At 40.4% G+C, this 21,726-nt stretch overlaps 2 protein-coding genes across 2 annotated transcripts in view; both read left to right on the plus strand.

Annotated features, from left to right (window-relative positions):
- The window catches only part of LOC307125013 (E3 ubiquitin-protein ligase TRIM35-like), a 302,217-nt gene that overhangs the window by 223,784 nt on the left and 56,707 nt on the right, over positions 1–21,726 (plus strand). The gene's annotated exons all lie outside the window — the stretch shown is intronic.
- LOC307123008 (uncharacterized protein) overlaps positions 1–21,726 on the plus strand; it is a gene marked incomplete at its 3' end in the record, with an annotated part of 84,428 nt that overhangs the window by 13,420 nt on the left and 49,282 nt on the right. Inside the window, exons 4-15 of the mRNA XM_079811379.1 lie at positions 1,968–2,063; positions 2,175–2,408; positions 2,494–2,644; positions 2,761–2,820; positions 3,319–4,347; positions 4,420–4,658; positions 8,960–9,631; positions 9,804–9,899; positions 12,621–12,854; positions 12,943–13,093; positions 13,192–13,254; positions 13,916–14,430. Coding sequence (XP_079667505.1) covers positions 1,968–2,063; positions 2,175–2,408; positions 2,494–2,644; positions 2,761–2,820; positions 3,319–4,347; positions 4,420–4,658; positions 8,960–9,631; positions 9,804–9,899; positions 12,621–12,854; positions 12,943–13,093; positions 13,192–13,254; positions 13,916–14,430 — 3,540 coding nt within the window. The remainder of the gene's footprint in view (positions 1–1,967; positions 2,064–2,174; positions 2,409–2,493; positions 2,645–2,760; positions 2,821–3,318; positions 4,348–4,419; positions 4,659–8,959; positions 9,632–9,803; positions 9,900–12,620; positions 12,855–12,942; positions 13,094–13,191; positions 13,255–13,915; positions 14,431–21,726) is intronic.

Raw genomic sequence — 21,726 nt, forward strand, 5'->3', positions numbered from 1 at the left:
AAGGGAATCTCTCTAACACACAATTTTACAGTTGTGATTAGCGTTGCAACATAACAACCTGACGCAAAAGCTTGTGCTTTCTGTTTTTTTGCATGATGATAAACTGCATTTTACATAATTACCTCCAAAATCATGAGGCATATCAGTGAGAGAGACACTCGTGCCAACACTCACACTGTAAGCAAAATTCACGAGTTCACACTTACATCAAATTAAATAGAGTAAATATTATGCGTATTTGGCGTGCTGTCCGGGGGAGGGCTCCGGGCTCGGAATTTTGCCCGAACCCAGAGTACCCCCCCCCTGATGGAAATAGTCTAGAACTAGACTACATATATTAATTTGATGTCTTATGTGAGTTTAATTAAGTGAGGAGAAGGGGTGGTGGAGGGATGCTAAGAAACAGTCAACGACAGGAAGGTAAATCGGCTGTCTATATACACCTCCTATCGTTGATTTTTTTAATGAGCTCCTCTTGTGTTCAATTAGGTTTAATTATCTGGGTCTGCTCCACTTAATAGTTTTAATTTCCTGAATGTGTTCCTCCCGAAATTTGTTTATAAAACATCAATAAATTTGAGCTAAATTAAAATAAGGCAACTTATTGCATTCAACTTTTTAAGACTCAACTAACTCGCTCCAGTTAAAGTCAACTTAAAAACTTTTGTTCATCTAATGAGTACCAGGTACTCTTTTTATCTTAAAACTTCTTGTCAAGACAACTGAAAAAACAAGTTGGCTCAACTAATATGATATGAGACATACAGTATGCTTGAGAATCTAAGTTCTAAGTAAAAAACTTTTGTTAGCAACATTTTCTTCTAACAAATATAACAATAGCTTGAACAAAGATAATTTGGGATGAGTCGGTTTATTATCTTGAGTGAATTAAACAGGAATGCTCTAAACATGTTACCAACTAAAGTTTATTTACTTAGATTCTCAAGTATTTGACCAAACCGTGTCCAAATGTTGTCCCAACTATCCAAATTAAGTTATCTGAACAAACAACTTTACATTCAACAATGTTGTGGCGGTTCCCAGCATGCATTGCAGCTTGAACATTTTTTAACGTGGTAACTATAGTATAAAAACAATTATTGCTTTGCATTAACTGGCTTGATTTATGCTGCTGCTGCTGTCACTGTTATTTAGCTGTCTCGTGTTTCAGAGTTCATATTTTTACTGAATAACAATTTTTGATCATCACAATGTTTGAGATGTGTGTTGACATGAGACGTGTTGAGCTATATGTTCTTCTCATTGCCACTTCTGCAACTTATTTGCCCGAGTGAAATGGGAAAATGGTGCGCCTCTAGTTTTAAGAGGCAAATGATGTTCATGTCATGTAGCTAACTTTAAAAAAATCAAACATGGAAATTAAAATTTGATTGTAGCTGCTTGCATTGCTAATCATTGTTTAGTTGCCAATAATAGTTTTAAGTTCAAAATAATACCTGCTACTCATTTCATGAACAAAAGTTGGAGCAAATTATTTGAGTTAACTTTAAAAAAAATTGAGTGCAATAGGTTGCTTTATTTTTTCCAAGTTGGCTCAATTAGTTTTTTTTTTGTTGTCTTGACAAGTTTTAAGTTCAAAAGATTACCTTGTACTCATTAGATTAACAAAAGGGTTAAAGTGTTAAATTTTAACTGCAGTGGATTAGTTGGGTAAACTTAAAAAGTTGAATGCGATAAGTTGCCTTATTATTTTAAGTTAGCTCAACTATTTTTTTTTTTACAGCAGTAACACAGACGCCCCACATGAATACCCTGTTAGTAATCCTGAAGACATTGATGAGCTTGTTCAAGTGTGTTTGATTAGGGTTGGAGTTAAACTCGGCAGAACAGTGGCTCTCTAGGACCGAACTTGCCTACCCCTGCGTTAAACCATAGAATTCAACTTTTTTCTTCACATGACTGTATGTAGCATTTCTCAGCTGTATTAATGTTTCTGATTCCTGCAGAGTCATTTTGAGGAAACACAGATAACCACCCAGAAGAGAATCCAACAGAGAGAGAAAGATCTTCAGGCATTGAGAGAGGCTGTGGCGTCTCATAAGGTGAGTTTGGAGAAGAAGAGAAGTTTGAGTCTCATTTTGGACTTTCCTCCAGTGCTGGAGCTCTTCTAGTCCCACTGAAGCCCCTGTTTGTGTGTGTGTGTGTGTGTGTAGCGCTCTGCACAGACCGCAGTGCAGGACAGTGAGAGGATCTTCACTGAGCTCATCCGCTCCATGGAGAGACGTCGCTCTGAGGTGACGCAGCTGATCAGAGATCAGGAACGAGCTGCAGTGAGTCGAGCTGAAGAACGACTGGAGCGACTGGAGCAGGAGATCGAGGATCTGAGGAGGAGAGACGCTGAGCTGAAGCAGCTTTCACACACACACGATCATGTTCATTTCCTCCAGGTAACAGAGATCTTCTCAAACACTGAGGACTTTAACAAGCTTCTGGAATTACAGCGAGTTTGTGTTTGTGTGTTTGTGTGTGTAGAGTTTGTCGTCTGTCTCTCTCTCTGGATCTACAGACGGCTTCACTGTCAGTTCTCGTCTGTCTTTTGATGATGTAGTGAAATCTGTGTCTCAACTCAGAGACAAACTGCAGCAGTTCTGCAGCGAGGAGACAGAAAAGATATCTGGAAGAGGTAAATACTGATTTATTTTCAGAAATCAGTTTATTAAAAATAAAAATAGTTCTAGTTTAAATTGAAATCCTTCCTGACATGAGAATTAAGCTGCAGATGTGTTTTGGTGTCCATAGTGAAAGCCGTCCAGGTCATTCTGGCTCCTGAATATCAGACCAGAGAGGAGTTTCTACAGTGTGAGTTACTATGAAAACACACACAAGTCTAAAATCCAGTCTAGTTGGAGAGTTTGACTGTTTTATGCTAACGTTGTAATTTAGTTCAATAATATTTTTTTACTATGTGTATTTAAAATACATGGGCTTCAAAAAAGAAATAAAATTAATCATATACATATTTCATTATTGATTATGCATCTGTGAATAAAAAACTCCATTAGTAATGTCACTTAACTGTATAATTTTTGTATAGTTCAATAACAATTTTAACTAAAACTATTCATTTTGGGTTAGGGTTGGGTATCATGAGTAACTGTAAATGGTTTAGCTTTTACAATACATGGATAACTAACAGTAACACATGTTCATAGGAGGTAAAATACTGTTACCTGTTAAATATAAGGTTTAGGGTTATAAATAAATTCTTCTCCATGAGTTCAGATTTATTGATGCTTCAGGGAGACACATTTAAAAAAAAATAATGGAATGTCTTGAATAATAGTTTTTTTCCATCAGATTCTCATCCTGAGGTGTGCACTGAGGAGCCCCCATTTCCACCTTTATTCAAAACCCCCTCTATCAAACGTGCTCCAGCCAAGTGTACCCGAACTTACCGCACCCCTGTAGGCTTATCTCAGCCGTGTGTGTCCAAACCCACTCCCACCCCTGTGAACATTTCTCAGCCGAGTTGGCCCAGACCCACCCCCGTGAGCATATCTCAGCCGAGTTGGCCCAGACCCACCCCCGTGAGCATATCTCAGCCGAGTTGGCCCAGACCCACCCCCGTGAGCATATCTCAGCCGAGTTGGCCCAGACCCACCCCCATGAGCATATCTCAGCAGAGTGTGCCCCAACTCACCCCCATGAGCATATCTCAGCCGTTTGTGCCCAGACCCACCCCCATGAGCATATCTCAGCAGAGTGTGCCCCAACCCACCCCCTTGAGCATATCTCAGCCGTTTGTGCCCAGACCCACCCCCATGAGCATATCTCAGCCGTTTGTGCCCAGACCCACCCCCATGAGCATATCTCAGCCGTTTGTGCCCCAACCCACCCCCTTGAGCATATCTCAGCCGTTTGTGCCCAGACCCACCCCCTTGAGCATATCTCAGCCGTTTGTGCCCAGACCCACCCCCTTGAGCATATCTCAGCCGTTTGTGCCCAGACCCACCCCCATGAGCATATCTCAGCCGCGTGTGCCCAGACCCACCCCCATGAGCATATCTCAGCCGTTTGTGCCCCAACCCACCCCCTTGAGCATATCTCAGCCGTTTGTGCCCAGACCCACCCCCATGAGCATATCTCAGCCGCGTGTGCCCAGACCCACCCCCATGAGCATATTACAACCGAGTGTGCCCAGACCCACCCCCGGGAGCATATATCAGCCGAGTGTGCCCAAACCCACCCCCATGAGTATATTTGAGCCGAGTATGCCCAAACCCACCCCCTCGAGCATATCTCAGCCACGTGTGCCCAGACCCAACCCCATGAGTATATTACAGCCGAGTGTGCCCAGACCCACCTCCATGAGTATATTACAGCCGAGTGTGCCCAGACCCACCCCATGAGTATATTACAGCCGAGTGTGCCCAGACCCACCCCATGAGTATATTACAGCCGAGTGTGCCCAGACCCACCCCATGAGTATATTACAGCCGAGTGTGCCCAGACCCACCCCCATGAGTATATTACAGCCGAGTGTGCCCAAACCCACCCCCATGAGTATATTTGAGCCGAGTATGCCCAAACCCACCCCCTCGAGCATATCTCAGCCACGTGTGCCCAGACCCAACCCCATGAGTATATTACAGCCGAGTGTGCCCAGACCCACCTCCATGAGTATATTACAGCCGAGTGTGCCCAGACCCACCCCATGAGTATATTACAGCCGAGTGTGCCCAGACCCACCCCATGAGTATATTACAGCCGAGTGTGCCCAGACCCACCCCATGAGTATATTACAGCCGAGTGTGCCCAGACCCACCCCATGAGTATATTACAGCCGAGTGTGCCCAGACCCACCCCCATGAGTATATTACAACCGAGTGTGCCAGACCCACCCCTTTGAGCATATCTCAGCCGAGTGTGCCCAGACCAACCTCCATGACAATATTTCATTAGTGTGCCCGAACTCACCCCCGTAAGCATATCTCAGCATAAGTAATTGTGGGAGGGGGAGTCCATAACACCCCAAAACCATCAATTGATATTTTAGCAGATTGAGGAAAAATACCATGCCCCCCAGTATACCTACTTCAGCTAAAGGGGCACAAACAACGACATAAAACTCTTTTAGCCAAGGGAGCCCTGCGGAGATCTGTGCATACTACTGCTCTCATCTGTTGACTCTTGGCTCTCCCGACTATTGCTCATTCTAGCACTATAACATAGTGTCATGTGGATCACAGCGCAGGGATTTTGTCCTTCTACACAATGAGCCTCATCCACAGTCCAGACCTCAGTTACTCAGTCGTCCATGCCATGTTTGGATTGGAAATTGATACAATGTGAAACTGTTGAAATTAATGTTGAAAAATGTGTTGAAATGTAATGTACTGTAACTCTTGCCTGACTGTCAAAAATAGTTTTCAGATATCCCAATAAAATATATATTTTTTATAAATACTGCATTCGGTAAAAATAAATTTGAAACCATTTGAAAATATCTGGATTCCTGCATTGATTCATTTAACTTACAGTTGTAGACAAACATAATCTGACTAAACTAATAACACATGTTACTGTTGTGTATTTACTATGGTAACTGTTGTTTCCATAACCCCAAAATGCCACTTTATTTTCACTTTGTGTTATTTTTCCTGTAAGTTGCGAGGTGGGTCCTCCATGGATCAGCACATCCCACAGATGCTCGATTGGATTGAGATCTGGGGAATTTGGAGGCCAAGTCAACACCTCAAACTCGTTGTTGTGCTCCTCAAACCATTCCTGAACCATTTGTGCTTTGTGGTGGCGCATTATCTGCTGAAAGAGCCACAGCCACCAGGGAATACCGTCTCCATGAAAGGCTGGACATGGTCTCAACAATGCTTAGGTAGGTGGGACGTGTCAAAGTAACATCCACATGGATGGAGGACCCAAGAACATTGCCCAAAGCATCACTGTCTCCACCGCCACGCCTTCTTCCCATATTTCACCTGGTGCCATGTGTTCCCCATGTAAGCCCCGCACACGCACCCGGCCCGGCCACCCACGTGGTGTAAAAGAACACGTGATTCATCAGACCAGGCCACCTTCTTCAATTGCTCCGTGGTCCAGTTCTGATGCTCATATGCCACTGTTGGTGCTTTCGGAAGTGGACAGGGGTCAGCATGGGCACCCTGACTGGTCAGCGGCTATGCCGCCCCATACACAACAAACTGAGATGCTCTGTGTATCAGACCCCTTTCTATCAGAACCAGCATTAACTTCTTGAGCAATTTGAGCTCCAGTAGCTCGTCTGTTTGATCGGACCACACGGGCCAGCCTTCACTCCTCACATGCATCATCTTTCTTTACTCTACTATTCCACCAGGCTACTGTTATAAGCATGAACCCCGTCTGATTTGTCGTGGCGGCAGAGTTGCAATCTATATGCAATCTATCTATAGAGATATTCTTAATGATACTCAGAAAACAAGACAGGTTTGATTCATTTGAAGTATTTGTGCTAAATGTTACTCTCAGATATAAGAAAAAAAATCCCTATTATTGCTACCCCATCCTCATACCTCGACATTGTCAACTATCTTGTTTATGGTATAAGCGCATATACAAGTGAACAATTTAAAAACTATAAATCTCTCGAAGCCGACATTTCACCAATGGCTGGGTACAGGATTTATTTACATTCCGACCGAAGGACTGCGACAACACAACAAGTAGTATCACCAAATGTGGGCTTGTCATGTTAACTTTATAATTCATTAATGATTAAGGATGGCTTTTTAATTATTTAATAACCTTTTTGTGCATTTTTGTTCTTTATTGTATCAATTACACAACCAACATAATAAAACAGAAACAATGTTCCAATAAAACAAGTCATCATCATGAAACAAACTGTCCGACATTACTGAAGTAAATCAATGTATGTAGAATTTAATAGTGTATTTTATTAAAGTACATTCGTATAGTATACATAGTACATGTTTACAAAGGTGATGTTGTCGCACCGCTGCAACCCAGGCCATCCGACGCCGCGTTACGTCCGCTACATGCTATCCATGTCCTTTCTTCAAAGTGGGAAAGGTAAAAAATCTTTCCCCGTTGTTTAGGTTTGACCCTTTCTGTCAGGAGACTTACTATTGCAGCCTATCACACAACAAGAACGGACCATTTTATCACTGAAAAGAAATTAATCAAAAACACTATTTTCTAACAACAGAACCCCACAGCATTGAACATACAAATGGCCCATAATGCACTTCGGTTCTCACGAGTGTGACATCACCTGACAAAGACCAATATGCAAGCCCAGTTTGGGGTGGATTGACAATAGGACTCTGAGGAATCGGAGAGGGTTCAACAACATTGCTGCAAGATAATTGGCATTTCATCGTCTTCTATACCTTTATTGGGTGTAAGGTGCCATCTTGCGCACCTTAACATACTTGAGGATAATTCATCCTCTTTGCATGATTTCTTTCCTACAGTCCAATTATTTACAGATTCTGTAGAGCTGATTTAAAAGACATGAATTTGATTTTATTCCTCATGCTCTCAAATAGTTTTATGAAATACACATTGTATGTTGACACTGGCTTGCTTGTAATTCCTTTTATGACCTTGATTGTTGTTATGTTTGATACTTTTCAGGATTTTGAATCCTGCCTCTCTGAACTTAACTCTTACATGTACTTGATGATAATAGACTTTTTTTTTTAAACAACAATCATTTTTTTTATTTAAAATGTTTTTATTCTGGTAAACTGTTTGAGAACCACTTCTCATTTACAAACATGACCATGACAAACATGACCATGACCTGAAATCAGTTCTGCTGACTCTCTACACACTTTTACTACACGCAGAACCAAATGTAGGCTATGTGATTCATGTTGTGGTCATGTCATGTTTACATGCAGACAGTGCATGATCATATATCAGGTTCCTCATCTTCAGATTTTCTGCAGATTTTCATGCTCTTGTGATTGCACGACTGCTCACATTCTTACTGGCATCATTCAGCTCAAAAACTTAATTCTTCTTAGTTTTGTATTGGATTATAACAGAGGATAAAAAGATATAACACGTTGTGAAAAAATTACAATATGTTATTATATCAAATATGAGATATAAGCTAGTTAACAGGAAAGCATAGGCTTGTGGCTTTCCTTGTGTGGATATAAATTGTGCAGCTTTCATTTACTGTAGATCACATGACTCTACGGGAAACAGAAAGTGTTCAGAGTTCACGCCTCTATTTACCAAACAGCAATCCTTGGAAACACTTCAAATACCTTCAGATCGATCGACAGATCCTTTGTCCATCATTCAACTAAACTGAGTCAAAGAAGAAGAAAACACTAACATTTGCAGAAATCAAAGTCGCAGAACGTACAGTTTGTGGTGATTTCAGAGCCTACAGGTGAGTTGAGGCCGAACATAAAACATAAACTTCCTTAAAAGTTCAGTGCTTGTTCTACTTTATAAAAAGTAGATTATTTAGATAAATTTTCACTTAGTGCTTGATTGTGTTGGAAGAGATCAATCGTTATAGAGATTCAATCATAATTAATAATAGCATAATAAAATCAATATGTTGGTCACCCAGCTATTGTATTTGGATATATAGACTTTTTAAAAGTTCACTATGAGATTCCATGTATTGATATAGTTGATATTTATTATGTATATAATTAAACATCATTGAGTCTCTCTCACGTTTGCCTCAATCATGATCCAGTTATGATATTGTACAATAACATGATTTATATTATTGTGTGGTATAGTTGATGCTAGTACTATTAAAGTACAGAAATCAGCATGCAGAGTTAAATCATAATCAGTTCATCATATTTAAGACAGCTTTGTTTTATAAACAGTCTTGTCATTAAAAAACAAACACTTAAATGAACAAGTTACAGTAAGTTACACCCTGCAGAAAAACCTGTTTCTTAGGTATGTAGTCAGGAAGGTATATAAACCCTCCCGTTAGAAGGAACTCAACTGTCGAGCTGCAGTGTGTATCGTCTCTCTGTCTGTGTGTTTAAAAGGAGAAATGGCAGAAGCTAGGATCTCATGGGCTGAGGATCAGTTCACCTGTCCAGTGTGTCTGGATCTCCTGAAGGATCCCGTGACGATTCCCTGTGGACACAGTTACTGTATGAGCTGCATCTCAGACTGCTGGGATCAGGAGGATCAGAAGGGAATCTACAGATGTCCTCAGTGCAGAAAAACCTTCACACCAAGACCAGCCTTAGGTAAGAATGTGGTGTTTGCTGGGATGGTGGAGCAACTCAAGATGATGAGACTCCAATCTGATCCTGTTCCTGCTTCTCCTGCTGCTCCTGTTCCTCACACTGGATCTGGAGATGTGCAGTGCGACTCGTGCTCTGGAAGAAAACAGAAAGCAGTGAAGTCGTGTCTGGAGTGCCGACGCTCTTACTGTCAAAATCACCTTGAACAGCACGAGAGTCTCTTCAGAAGTAAAGGACACAATCTGATGGACGCCACTGGACGACTGCAGGAGATGATATGCTCTCGACATGGTAAAATGCTGGAGATTTACTGCCGTACTGACCAGCGCTGTATCTGTGTGCTGTGTTTGGTGGATGAACACAAAAATCATGACACTGTATCAATTGGAGTGGCAAGAACAGAGAAACAGGTACTGCTTCATACCGGATCTCATGAGTGACAGTTTGTGTGATTCTTCTCTCAATCAGGGAAATGAAAGATAGACAATGTGTTTTTGATAAAATAAATGCAAACTTAAGTGACTAACAAAAAATAAGAGACTTGTTTACAAAAGCATTTATTCATTAATCTGTTTGCTGCAGAGACATTTTGAGGAAACGCAGAGAAACATCCAGAAAAAAATCCAGCAGAGAAAGACAGATCTAAAGCGGATGAGAGAGGCTGTGGAGTCTCATAAGGTGAGTTTGGAGAAGTTTACTTCACACTCTTAAAAATAAAGGAGCCAGGAAGAAACAAAAAGGGGAGTTCATGGCAATGCCTTAGAAGAACTTTAGGTTCCCTGAAGAACCTTACAGTGAAAGCCCGAACAACGCTAGGAAAACTATTGCAGAGTTTGGGTGCCAAAAAGGAAAAGGATATAGCACTTGCATATAGCACTTTTCACAAAACACATAGTTTCAAAGCACACTCAGAAAAAAAGGTCCTTGAGGAACAAACGGTATAACTGTACCTTTAGGGTACAATTATACCATTGTTTTCCTCTTAGAGCAGGGATAGGCAAGTTCAGAGCGTTGACATCTATAGAAGCTCTTATTGAGAATTAACAGAGGTTAAGATGTGATGTTTTATTGAAATTATTGTTTTAAAATCTCCATTATGGCGATCAATGTTTCATTTAGTTAGGAAGTTTGACTGTTGGCTTTTTATGTGCATTTGTGGTTTTTGTTACAGTGTTAACAAAACACATAATCTGTTCAAATCAAAAGAAGACATAAACAAAAAGTGTCATGAAGAAAAATGTTTGACTAAACTCCTCACTGACTAAAAATGTTAATAAATAATATTCACTAACAACACTTTCTTGCCACAGATCAGACATTCTGAATTCTGAATTAAATACATTCTAATGGGAAAAAAGTTTAAATGCACACAGATATCAAGAATCAGCATATGAATCTCAACAATGGTGACATACTTAATGCTGCAATGCATGCTGGGAGCCATGAGTTTTATACTGTGGTGGCTTAGTAGGGTTGGAGCTAAACTCTGCAGGACATCAGCTCTCTAGAACCGAACTTGCCTACCCCTGACTTAGAGGTACAAAAACGTGCCCTTAAGGGTTCCACCCCAGTGACGGTCACTTGTACCTTAAAGGTGTCATGAACTGGCTTTTTTTTATACTGTTGTCTGAGGTCAACTTATGACGTTCACGTGGTTTTTACATTCAGAAAAATCATAATGAATAAGTAATAGGCTATTTTCTGCCTTGGTTTTGAGGCTCTCTGAAAAACGGTTGGTTTACAATGAAGACTAGGAAGTAAACGCCCACGACTAGGATTGGATAAGATTAGCATATTTGATGAGCTTCTGCTCCCCTGTCAGTGACAGCGTGTGGCAAACGGAAACCGGAATGAATCGCCCAGCTCACAGCCAGGGCTCGCAAAATGTCTTTATCAAACAAACACAATAATTCATCTCTCATCCACCCGCAATTGATTGGAATGTTATTTCTGTATCATTTCGCCCGATCATCAGTGAATATAACCGCGAACCGTACACACACACACGCAAGAAAGAAATGTTATTTCACTATAGCCCGTCTGAAAAACACATACCCCCGGGACTTTGGGCTTTGCGAGCTGGCGTTATAAGTCAGAGTCTGATCACGAATTAACCAATAACACCTTCTCCAGCCTGTGACCGCGTGCTATGGATGTAATCAATAGATATCAAACGATCTGTAACAATGCAATACTATCACATATAAAAAACATGTTTTACTCACATAAGTGTGTTGCACCGTTCCTGTCGGATCCAATATAGAAGCACACCATTGTGCTTTAATCTCAATATGTCTGCAAATCCAGTCTCGACCTGTATCTTGTTTACAACCGATTCTGCGGTGAAATGAAGTGAACAAACGCGCAAAGTTCATGCACTTGAGCTGGAACCGTCATGTTTATTGCTTTATTGAACCCGTTTAGCTCCACGAGGTGGTGGGCGGGCTTGAGGCGGTGCTTCTGCGTCCGATTACGTCAATGGTCGACATATTGTGAGAGCTCTCGTTTTCTGGGCCTGGTGTCTATAAAAGCTTTTCTTTGACTAACAAGGATGTTTTAAGCTCTGAAACTTACATCATGATTAACTTAATATATATCAAAGGCTCAAAGGAAAGTTGATTTCTCAATTCATCACCCCTTTAAAAAGGTACAATTTCGCTTTACGTTAAATTATTTGATAAAGTTGGTTTTCAAGTTCTAGGTATTATAAACAGGCCAGAATTTTGAGACCGCAATAGATGTGAACTACTGTAATGAGTTAAGAGCTTGCTTAAGTGATGCAACTGATCTTCATTAGTCATTGAGAGCATTTGTCATAGCTTAGTTATAATTTAAGATGGAAGAATGCAGTTTTACAGGTGCTAGAAACATGGCTTTCAAATGAGAGATTGCTAACAAAGAGCACACCCAGGTTCCTCATTGACGACGAGGACTTGACAGAGCAGCCATCAAGTGTTAGACAGTATTCTAGGTTACTACTAGTTGTAGGAAAGTACTAGCCATCCAATTTTTTATATCAACTATGTATTCCATTAGTTATGTGAATTGTTTTTTCGTCAGGTAGCGAAGAAATATAGAGCTAAATATAGATGCGTCCTTATGATATCAACCCAAGGGTAACATGTACAGTGTGAAAAGCAACGGTCCTAGCACTGAGCCTTGCGGTACTCCATACTGAACTTGTGATCGATATCGCACCTCTTCTTCTTCCTTTCAGTCCTTTCGGAATAAATCCTTTTAACACTATAAAAAAAACTTTTGCACAATAGTTTCTTCATGGAACCTTACAGTCTGATGAAGAACCATTTAAGATTCTTTATTTTTAAGAGTTTTACACTGGAGCTCTATGTCTGTGTGAGGTGCCTTTAAGAGCTGATTGCAATGTGTTTCCTATAACAGAGCTCTGCACAGACTGCAGTGCAGGACAGTGAGAGGATCTTCGCTGAGCTCATCCAGACCTTTGAGAGACGTCGCTCTGAGGTGACGCAGCTGATCAGAGATCAGGAACGAGCTGCAGTGAAACAAGCTGAAGAACGACTGGCGCGACTGGAGCTGGAGCTCGATGATCTGAGGTGGAAAGAGACTGAACTGAAACAGCTTTCACAAACAGATGATAATATTCATTTCCTCCAGGTAACATATCTTTTTAAACACAGGACTGAGGACTCCAACAGGCTTCTCTAATTGCACAGAGTTTGTGTTTGTGTCTTTGTGTCTGTAGAGTTGCCCTTCTGTCTCTCTCCCTGGATCTACAGACGGCTTCACTGTCAGTTCTCGTCCCAATTTTGATGAGATAATGAAGTCTGTCGCTCAACTCAGAGACAAACTGCAGCAGTTCTGCACAGACGAGATAGAAAGATTATCTAAAACAGGTAAATCCTGATTTAAAGACAATTTAATTTAATTATAAAATGGTAGTGGTTTAATTTAAAGAGCTGGCACTGATACACATGTTTTTTGGTGTTCATAGTGAAAACCGTCCAGGTCATTGTCCCTATTCGTCAGTTTACGACTAGGAAGGATTTCCTACAATGTGAGTTACAATGAAAACACACACAAACACTAGCAATCACTGGGAGACTTTCTATGCTAATTAAACATGATGATCACAGGGGTTTGTTCCAGAAACAGATAAGTTCATTGGAATGAGATGTAAACTTGGCACCAAAACACACATGTAGCCAATCAGCAGTAAGGGCGGTGTGTCCACTGTGTTGCATAGCGGGTTTGTGAATTTGGGGGCAGAGTTATCAAGATAGGGACACAATCTTTTTGGGTAGTGGCGTGTTTGTTTTGGGGATTTCAGATACCAACAGTGTTTCTCAGAAATCTCTTGCTGCACCTTAAAGTGTTAGTTCACCCAAAAATAAAAATTCTGTCATTAATTACTCAACCTCATGTCGTTCTAAAACCATAAGACCTTTGTTCATCAGAACACAAATTAAGATGCTGTTGATGAAATCCGAGAGGTTTTTGACACTCCCATAGCCAAAACGTCTATATATAGTCCAATGTGATTACAGTGGTTCAACCTTAATGTTATGGCGCAACGAGAATACTTATGAATACTTGATTGTACAAGTCAGAGAGACACGTCTAATTATAATCATTATGAAATGGAGATACTAATATAGAGACCCATTAATGTGTTATTGTTGTTAAGTCATAAGTCATTATGTATTTATCCCCATCAGATTCCCGTCTGTTGACTCTGGATGTAAACACGGTGAATTATTGGCTCCGTCTGTTTGAAGAAAACACAGTGATCACTTACTCTGAAACGCAAGTGCCGTATCCTGATCATCCAGACAGATTTGATTCTTGGACCGAGGCGATGTGTGTGGAGAGTGTGACTGGACGCTGTTACTGGGAGTTGGAGTGGGCTGGAGAAGGGAGATCAGGAGTAGATATAGGAGTGACGTATAAGAGCATCAGTAGGAAGGGAAATGGTCCTGAGAGTGCAGTTGGACGTAACAATCAGTCCTGGTGTTTGTTCTGCTCTCCAGACTATTGCTCGTTCTGGCACAATAACATCGAGACCGTCCTTCCTGTGGTCAATATCTCCAGTAGAATAGGAGTTTATGTGGATCACAGTGCAGGGATTTTGTCCTTCTACAGCGTCTCAGACACAATGAGCCTCATCCACAGAGTCCAGACCACATTCACTCAGCCGCTCTACGCTGTGTTTGGATTTGATAGACAGACAGCGGTGAAACTGTCTAACCGATTAAATAATCCAGATATTTTACAGATTCTTAATCCAGATCTTCTTCAGGCTTTGTTAATTCGCAGAATGATGATGTCATGAGGCGTATTTTCTAATCAGAAATACCACTCCCGAACGAGCTACATATTTTCAAAGGGTTTTCAAACTTCTCTATATCAAAAGCATTGTATTTTCCTGCATGTTCATCATACACACGTCTGTCATTTCTCTTTTGCTGACTTTGTTGTTTGTTTAAAAGAAATGGTTTAGTTTCCACATTACTGGAACATTGTGTGACCACAGTTAAAGACATCTCTAACATCTCGTCCAACAGGATTTGTCGGTTTCTGAAAGCTCTTTCTGCTACTTGTAGATTATCGGTATGAACATATTTCATATTTTTCAGGCTGTTTTTGTGCACTACTATCTCTCATATATTGCAGAAAAAAAATATTACCTTTGCATATGTACGCACTTAAAATGGTTTCTTCTAATATGATTTATTTTAATATTGTATATAGCCTACTTGATGTTAACAGTTTTTTTGTATGATGATGATGATGATGACAACCATTAAATGATTACAACTTCAGTTCTGCTGACTCTGCACACAGTTTTATTTCAAGTAGAATCAAATTCATGATTCTGATTCATGTTCTACCAGAAAGACTCGGGAGAAGTAATGCTGTAACAATAACATTTATTTAGGAGCTCAGCAAGCAATCAAGTTCTTTGGCGTAGGCCCCATTCGTAATTCGCATTCCGAGGGTACGGAATCTGCGTATCCTGCCTGAAGACGAAGGCAGGGGCGCAGCCCACCCCCAAAGATAGGTGGAGGAGGATCCACCGGGAACGGGGCCCACCCCCAAAGAACGGTTTATGAAGTATACTCACGGGTCCTGAATCTAGAAGTTCCGAATGGAGAGAAAAGAGAAAAATAGATTTTAGACCATGTAATATTTTGGGTTAAGATGCGAAACCACCGGCCATCTTTAGTTCCTAATGCGAGATTCGCAGCAACCGTGACGTACGAACATATGGGCCACAGTCATCTGTTTATGGGATGCGTGGGCCACAGGCCATCTTTTGATAGGGCACATGGGTCACAGACCATCTTTTGATAGGGCACATGGGTCACAGACCATCTTTTGATAGGGCACATGGGTCACAGACCATCTTTTGATAGGGCACATGGGTCACAGACCATCTTTTGATAGGGCACATGGTTCACAGACCATCTTTTGATAGGGAACATGGGTCACAGACCATCTTTTGATAGGGAACATGGGTCACAGACCATCTTTTGATAGGGAACATGGGTCACAGACCATCTTTTGATAGGGCACATGGGTCACAGACCATCTTTTGATAGGACACATGAGCCACAGGCCATCTTTTGATAGGGCGCATGGGTCACAGACCATCTTTAGATAGGGCACATGGGTCACAGACCATCTTTTGATTGGGCACATGGGTCACAGACCATCTTTTGATTGGGCACATGGGTCACAGACCATCTTTTGATAGGACGCATGGTTCTCAGACCATCTTTGATAGGACGCATGGTCACTGACCATCTTTGATAGGACGCATGGTCACTGACCATCTTTAGATAGGACACATGGCTACAGGCCATCTTTTGATATAGTAGAAGACCACGCTATCATAACATACTGCCGAATTGGCAGGAACACCACCACCAGTAGTTAAATAAGGATTTACCTTGACCATTACTGGAGAGCTTGCTGAGCTTCGAGGATGATTTTTGAATCAGGTCTTATATAAGACTCGAATGCAGAAGAACGCCATCTCCCCAGTAGCTTGAGGAAAGTCCGTTACGAAGAGAAGGAGGTAGACTGCAGCTTTTAAGGTCAGTATAAAAGTCTGAAACCAGGCCTTAGAGAGAGGTGCTCCATTAGATAAATAAATAGGGGGGAGTGGTCGGAAGTCTTAGGACGAACGTGAAGATATTTAACCATGGAAGTGAGGGACAGATTATTCTTCATCTTAGAAATTGTTAATGTGATACCAGAACCTTTAGAGTCATGCTAGAATGCTTAAGGAAAAGAGTAAAGAAATTGAGTGAGAAGTAAAGATCAGAATAGAAAAGAGAGTAGGATCAAACTGATTACTTTCTAAAGTGAATTCCCTGGACACATGAAGCCTAAAAGGGTTGATAAACATGGCTTCTAGCAGAATATCGGTGTAAGTGGAAGAGCGACCTTTACGATTTAAGTGTTAGGAGTTAAATTAAAATCTTTGAAATTACCTGATGCTTGTTAAAACAAGTAGGTAATTCAATTCAAATTCAATTCAAATTTATTTGTGTAGCGCTTTTCACAATACACATCGTTTCAAAGCAGCTTCACAGAAAGTGCATTTCATAAATGTACATTGAAAAATGTTAGAAAGAGAATGTTAAAGAAAAATGTTAGGATAAGTTAATCAATCATGTATTATTTTAGGCCATAACAACGCTGGCGTTGAGTCGTCTCTTCACAGGCGTCGAGTCGTCTCTTCACAGGCGTCGAGTCGTCTCATCACAGGGGCATCTGAAGTCTCCATGAGAGGCTGGATACAAACTGGAGCTGACGAACTAGTTACCTCGGGACTAGTGTCCCGAGATGATAACAGAAAAGCAGATGGGAAATAATTAGCATAGCTGCTGTTCAGAATATTAATACTGTTGGTGCGATTTAACTGTAGTATAAAACGTATTTATAATGTGAATGCTTGGCTAAAGAGATGCGTCTTTAATCTAGTTTTAAACTGGGACAGCGAGTCTGAACCTCGAACAATATCAGGAAGACTATTCCAGAGTTTAGGAGCTAAATGTGAAAATGCCCTCCCTCCTTTAGTGGACTTAGATATTCTAGGAATGACCAGAAGCCTCGAGTTTAGTGATCTTAAAGAGCGCGATGGATTGTAGGGCGATAAAAGATCAGTTAAATACACTGGAGCTAAACCATTTAGGGCTTTATATGTCAGTAGCAATACTTTGTAATTGATACGGAACTTAATAGGTAACCAGTGTAGAGATGATAAAATTGGTGTTATATGATCATATTTTCTTGACCTAGTAAGAACTCTAGCAGCTGCGTTTTGGACTAACTGTAGCTTGTTTATTGATGATGCAGGACAACCAGCTAATAAAGCATTACAGTAATCTAGTCTCGAGGTCATGAATGCATGAACTAACTTTTCTGCATCTGAGATAGATAGCATGTTACGTAGCTTAGCAATGTTTCTAAGGTGGAAAAATGCTGTTCTTGTAACATATGAAATATGATTTTCGAAAGACAAGTTGCGGTCTAATATAAGACCCAGGTCTTTTACTGTAGTGGATAAAGCGACAGGACATCCTTCCAAGTTAAAGTTGTATTGTGAGAGGTTTTGTGGGCAGTTTTTTGGACCAATAAGTAATACCTCCGTTTTATCTGAATTCAATAGCAGAAAATTACACGTCATCCAGTGTTTAATATCATCAACACACGCTGTCAGTTTAGATAATTTAGCGTTTTCATCTGGTCGTGATGAAATATATAATTGAGTGTCATCAGCATAACAGTGGAAATTAATTCCATGTTTTCTTATAATATTACCAAGTGGCAGCATATATATAGAGAATAGCAGAGGGCCTAGCACGGATCCTTGCGGCACCCCATAGTCTACTGATGTTATCTTTGATTTTTCCCCATTTAGACAGACAAAATGGTAGCGGTCTGATAAATACGATCTAAACCAGTTTAATGCCTGTCCCTGAACACCAGTGTAATTTTGAAGTCGATCTAATAGTATTTTATGATCTATAGTATCGAACGCAGCACTAAGATCGAGTAGAACTAGTATTGAGATACAGCCTTGGTCAGAAGCTAGCAGTAAATCATTTGTGATTTTAACGAGTGCAGTTTCTGTGCTATGATGCGGCCTGAATCCTGATTGAAATTTTTCATAGATATCATTTTCTTGCAAGAAAGAGCACAATTGAGTGGAAACAACTTTTTCTAGTATTTTAGACATGAATGGAAGATTTGAAATTGGTCTGTAATTTGCTAGGTTATTATGATCTAATTGTGGCTTCTTAATGAGAGGTTTTATGACTGCCAACTTGAATATTCTTGGAACATGACCTAAAGATAAAGATGAGGTAATCTTAGTTTTACCTTTGGAATTATGGGAAAGTTTACTGAACGTGCCTGATGGTTTGAGCATTGCTGAAGAAAACCATCTTGACCATCATGGAATCCCGCATTCAAATGCTTCTTGATTGGGGAGACCTTGGTAGAGGATGCCAACTCAACACATTGAGCTATGTTCGTAGCAACACCAATCTGAAAGAATGGCCCATGCACAGGTGAGATGGAGAACATTTCTTTCCATCTGCAGTTAGGAGGATTCTAAACCCCTGGGCGTAGCTCCCGCTCACAGCTTGATAGATGCCATCTAACCGTCAAACCTGCTGAGAGAACCCCCAAAAGAAAATAAATCAGATCAGCATGACAGATACGTAACATGCGCTTGTGATTGAGAACACCGGACGATGCCCTTGCAAAAGAAAGAATGTTTTATATGGTTAAGCTTTACTAGCTAATAAAACCGTAACTAGCTGTAAAGAACCCGACGCAGCTACTGAACCTATGAAAGAGATCAATGCGAGATTCATAATTTGATAGCTTAAGCCAGGATAATACTGTGTGATTTTGGCCGCGTTTGCAGTATGAGACAAATATCGCAATCCTAAAAATTCTTTTGACCCTGGAATAAAATCTGATGTCTTTAATAGTTAGTTTGACATGCTCACCAACGCCGTGATACAATTTTGGCCTGAATAATTTCACTAAGGTGAATGGGTTGATGTAAAACTCCGGACAGACCTCGTGCGTCTGATTAACGTACAGCCTGCCATTAAAGGGTTAGTTCACCCAAAAATGAAAATTCTGTCATTAATTACTCACCCTCATGTCGTTGGACACCCGTAAGACCTCCGTTCATATTCGGAACACAAATGAAGATATTTTAGTTGAAAGCTGATGGCTGAGAAAGGCTTCACACAGGCCTCCATTGGCATTCAGTACATTGACACTTCCAAGATCCATGAAAGGCACTTAAAACGTCGTTACAAAGTCTATCTCACCACAGTGGCTCTACAATAATCATACAATGCGACGACAATAGTTTTTGTGCGCAAAAAAAAATCTAAATAACACCTTTATCCAACTTGTTCTCGACTTCCGTGTGTGCCTCCACGACGCATGCGCGAGAATATGACGTAGCGCCGGTGTTCGGGAATCCATGAAATACACACTTAAGCCCCATTTTGAGCACTACGCCGAGACCTAAAGCACGATCAATGTAGAATCCAACAGCTTAGACACGCGCGTCTTCCTCTGCTCGTAAACAAATCGCTTCTGGGTCATATGTCCGAACGCCGGATCTGCGTCATATTCTCGCGCATGCGTCGTGGAGGCATACACGGAAGTCGAGAACAAGTTGGATAAAGGTGTTATTTAGATTTTTTTTTGCGCACAAAAACTATTGTCGTCGCATCGTAAGATTATTGTAGAGCCACTGTGGTGAGATAGACTTTGTAACGACGTTTTAAGTGCCTTTCATGGATCTTGGAAGTGTCAATGTACTGAATGCCAATGGAGGCCTGATTGAAGCCTTTCTCAGCCATCAGCTTTCAACTATAATATCACCATTTGTGTTCCGAATATGAACGGAGGACTTACGGGTGTCCAACGACATGAGGGTGAGTAATTAATGACAGAATTTTCATTTTTGGGTGAACTAACCCTTTAATGCACTGAGATCCCACAGTATGACATCAGGATCATAGTCTGAAAAGCAACGAATCACAATGACGCCAGCTTAAGTGAAGAGAAAAAGCTCACTGCGAGAGAGCTCATCGTTTGTGGTGCAGCCAGGAATCAATACGCATGTGCAGACTGTGTCGACAGTCAACGCTAAATTTACTCCCCTGTATATTGTGTTAGCCTCGATAGAATTAAATTAAAACAATTAAAAAGTTGATGTTTACAAGCGAGTGTAGCCGATTACAGATATGTATTTTCTGTATCTCAAACAGTAGAGCGTGGCACCAGCAACGCCAAGCCACGGGCTCGTTTCCCAGGGAAAGCAAGACCCGAAATGCCAAATTTGTACCCTGAATGCAACTCAAGTCGCCCCGGACAAAAGCGTCCGCCAAATGCATAAACGCAAATGTAAACGTCTGTTGAGCACTTGAACGCAATGCCTAATTGGAGGAGTTAACATGACACAGTATATGCGCAATCAGGATTGAATAGTTCAGCGATTGTTCACTGGCTAATTCTGCCTTCTAGTGCATACGTTTGACCAACGAAGAGTAGAACATGCAATAGATTCATGATTCGGTGTGGTCAGATTGACCACAGCCGTTTCCGCTGTTGTAGGAGTTTATCTGAACTGAAGCATTTGACAGTTTCATGCGTTTATAAAGGAGCGCACTTTGCTCGCTTACTGTATTCATAAAAGATTTGAATAATTGTGTTCCCGTGCTGCGATTTAGATGCTGTACGATACAATCTTTATGTAAATGGGTCGGATTACGGAATTAAATTAGTACTACTATCGAATATCGAGTCAAACCTTGTTTTGTAAGCAAACCTCACCCAACATATGGTGCTGAGAGTACAAGCGAGATACACATTTGTTTTATTCATAATTGTAGCCATGGCATCCTAGCACGGAAGGACCGATTGAGACGTAACTCTAAATTCTAGAGTTCCTAAAAATAGAAAGAGGTATCCATATATCAGAGGCTGAATAAAACACGAATAGAGTCAAATTAACTGGAGTAAAGCAAAGACAAAAGCACACAATTACTAATATATATATATATATATATATATATATATATATATATATATATATATATATATATATATATATATATATATATATATATATATATATATATGATGTGTTTGTTTTAATTAACTAATTTATTAATATGTAGCACATATCCCATAGGGAGAGGAAAAAAAAAAATCTGGGTCAATATATATATATATTTTTTATTTATTTATTTATTTATATACATGGTAAATGTATGTTGTAAACAGTGAAATATATTCGAAGTTGGATGAAATCTATATACCAAAATATATTTCAAAATATATTTCAAAATGTATTTCAGCGGCAAGAAAATACATTTTCAATCGCCTACTACATAGACAAATGCAAATGTGGATGGAACATATATTAGTGATCAAAAGCTAAACTAGATTTTGTATCCATCATTTAAAATGTGTTAGA

Source organism: Gobio gobio (genome assembly GCF_949357685.1).
Source record: "Gobio gobio genome assembly, chromosome: 1".
NCBI lineage: Eukaryota > Metazoa > Chordata > Actinopteri > Cypriniformes > Gobionidae > Gobio > Gobio gobio.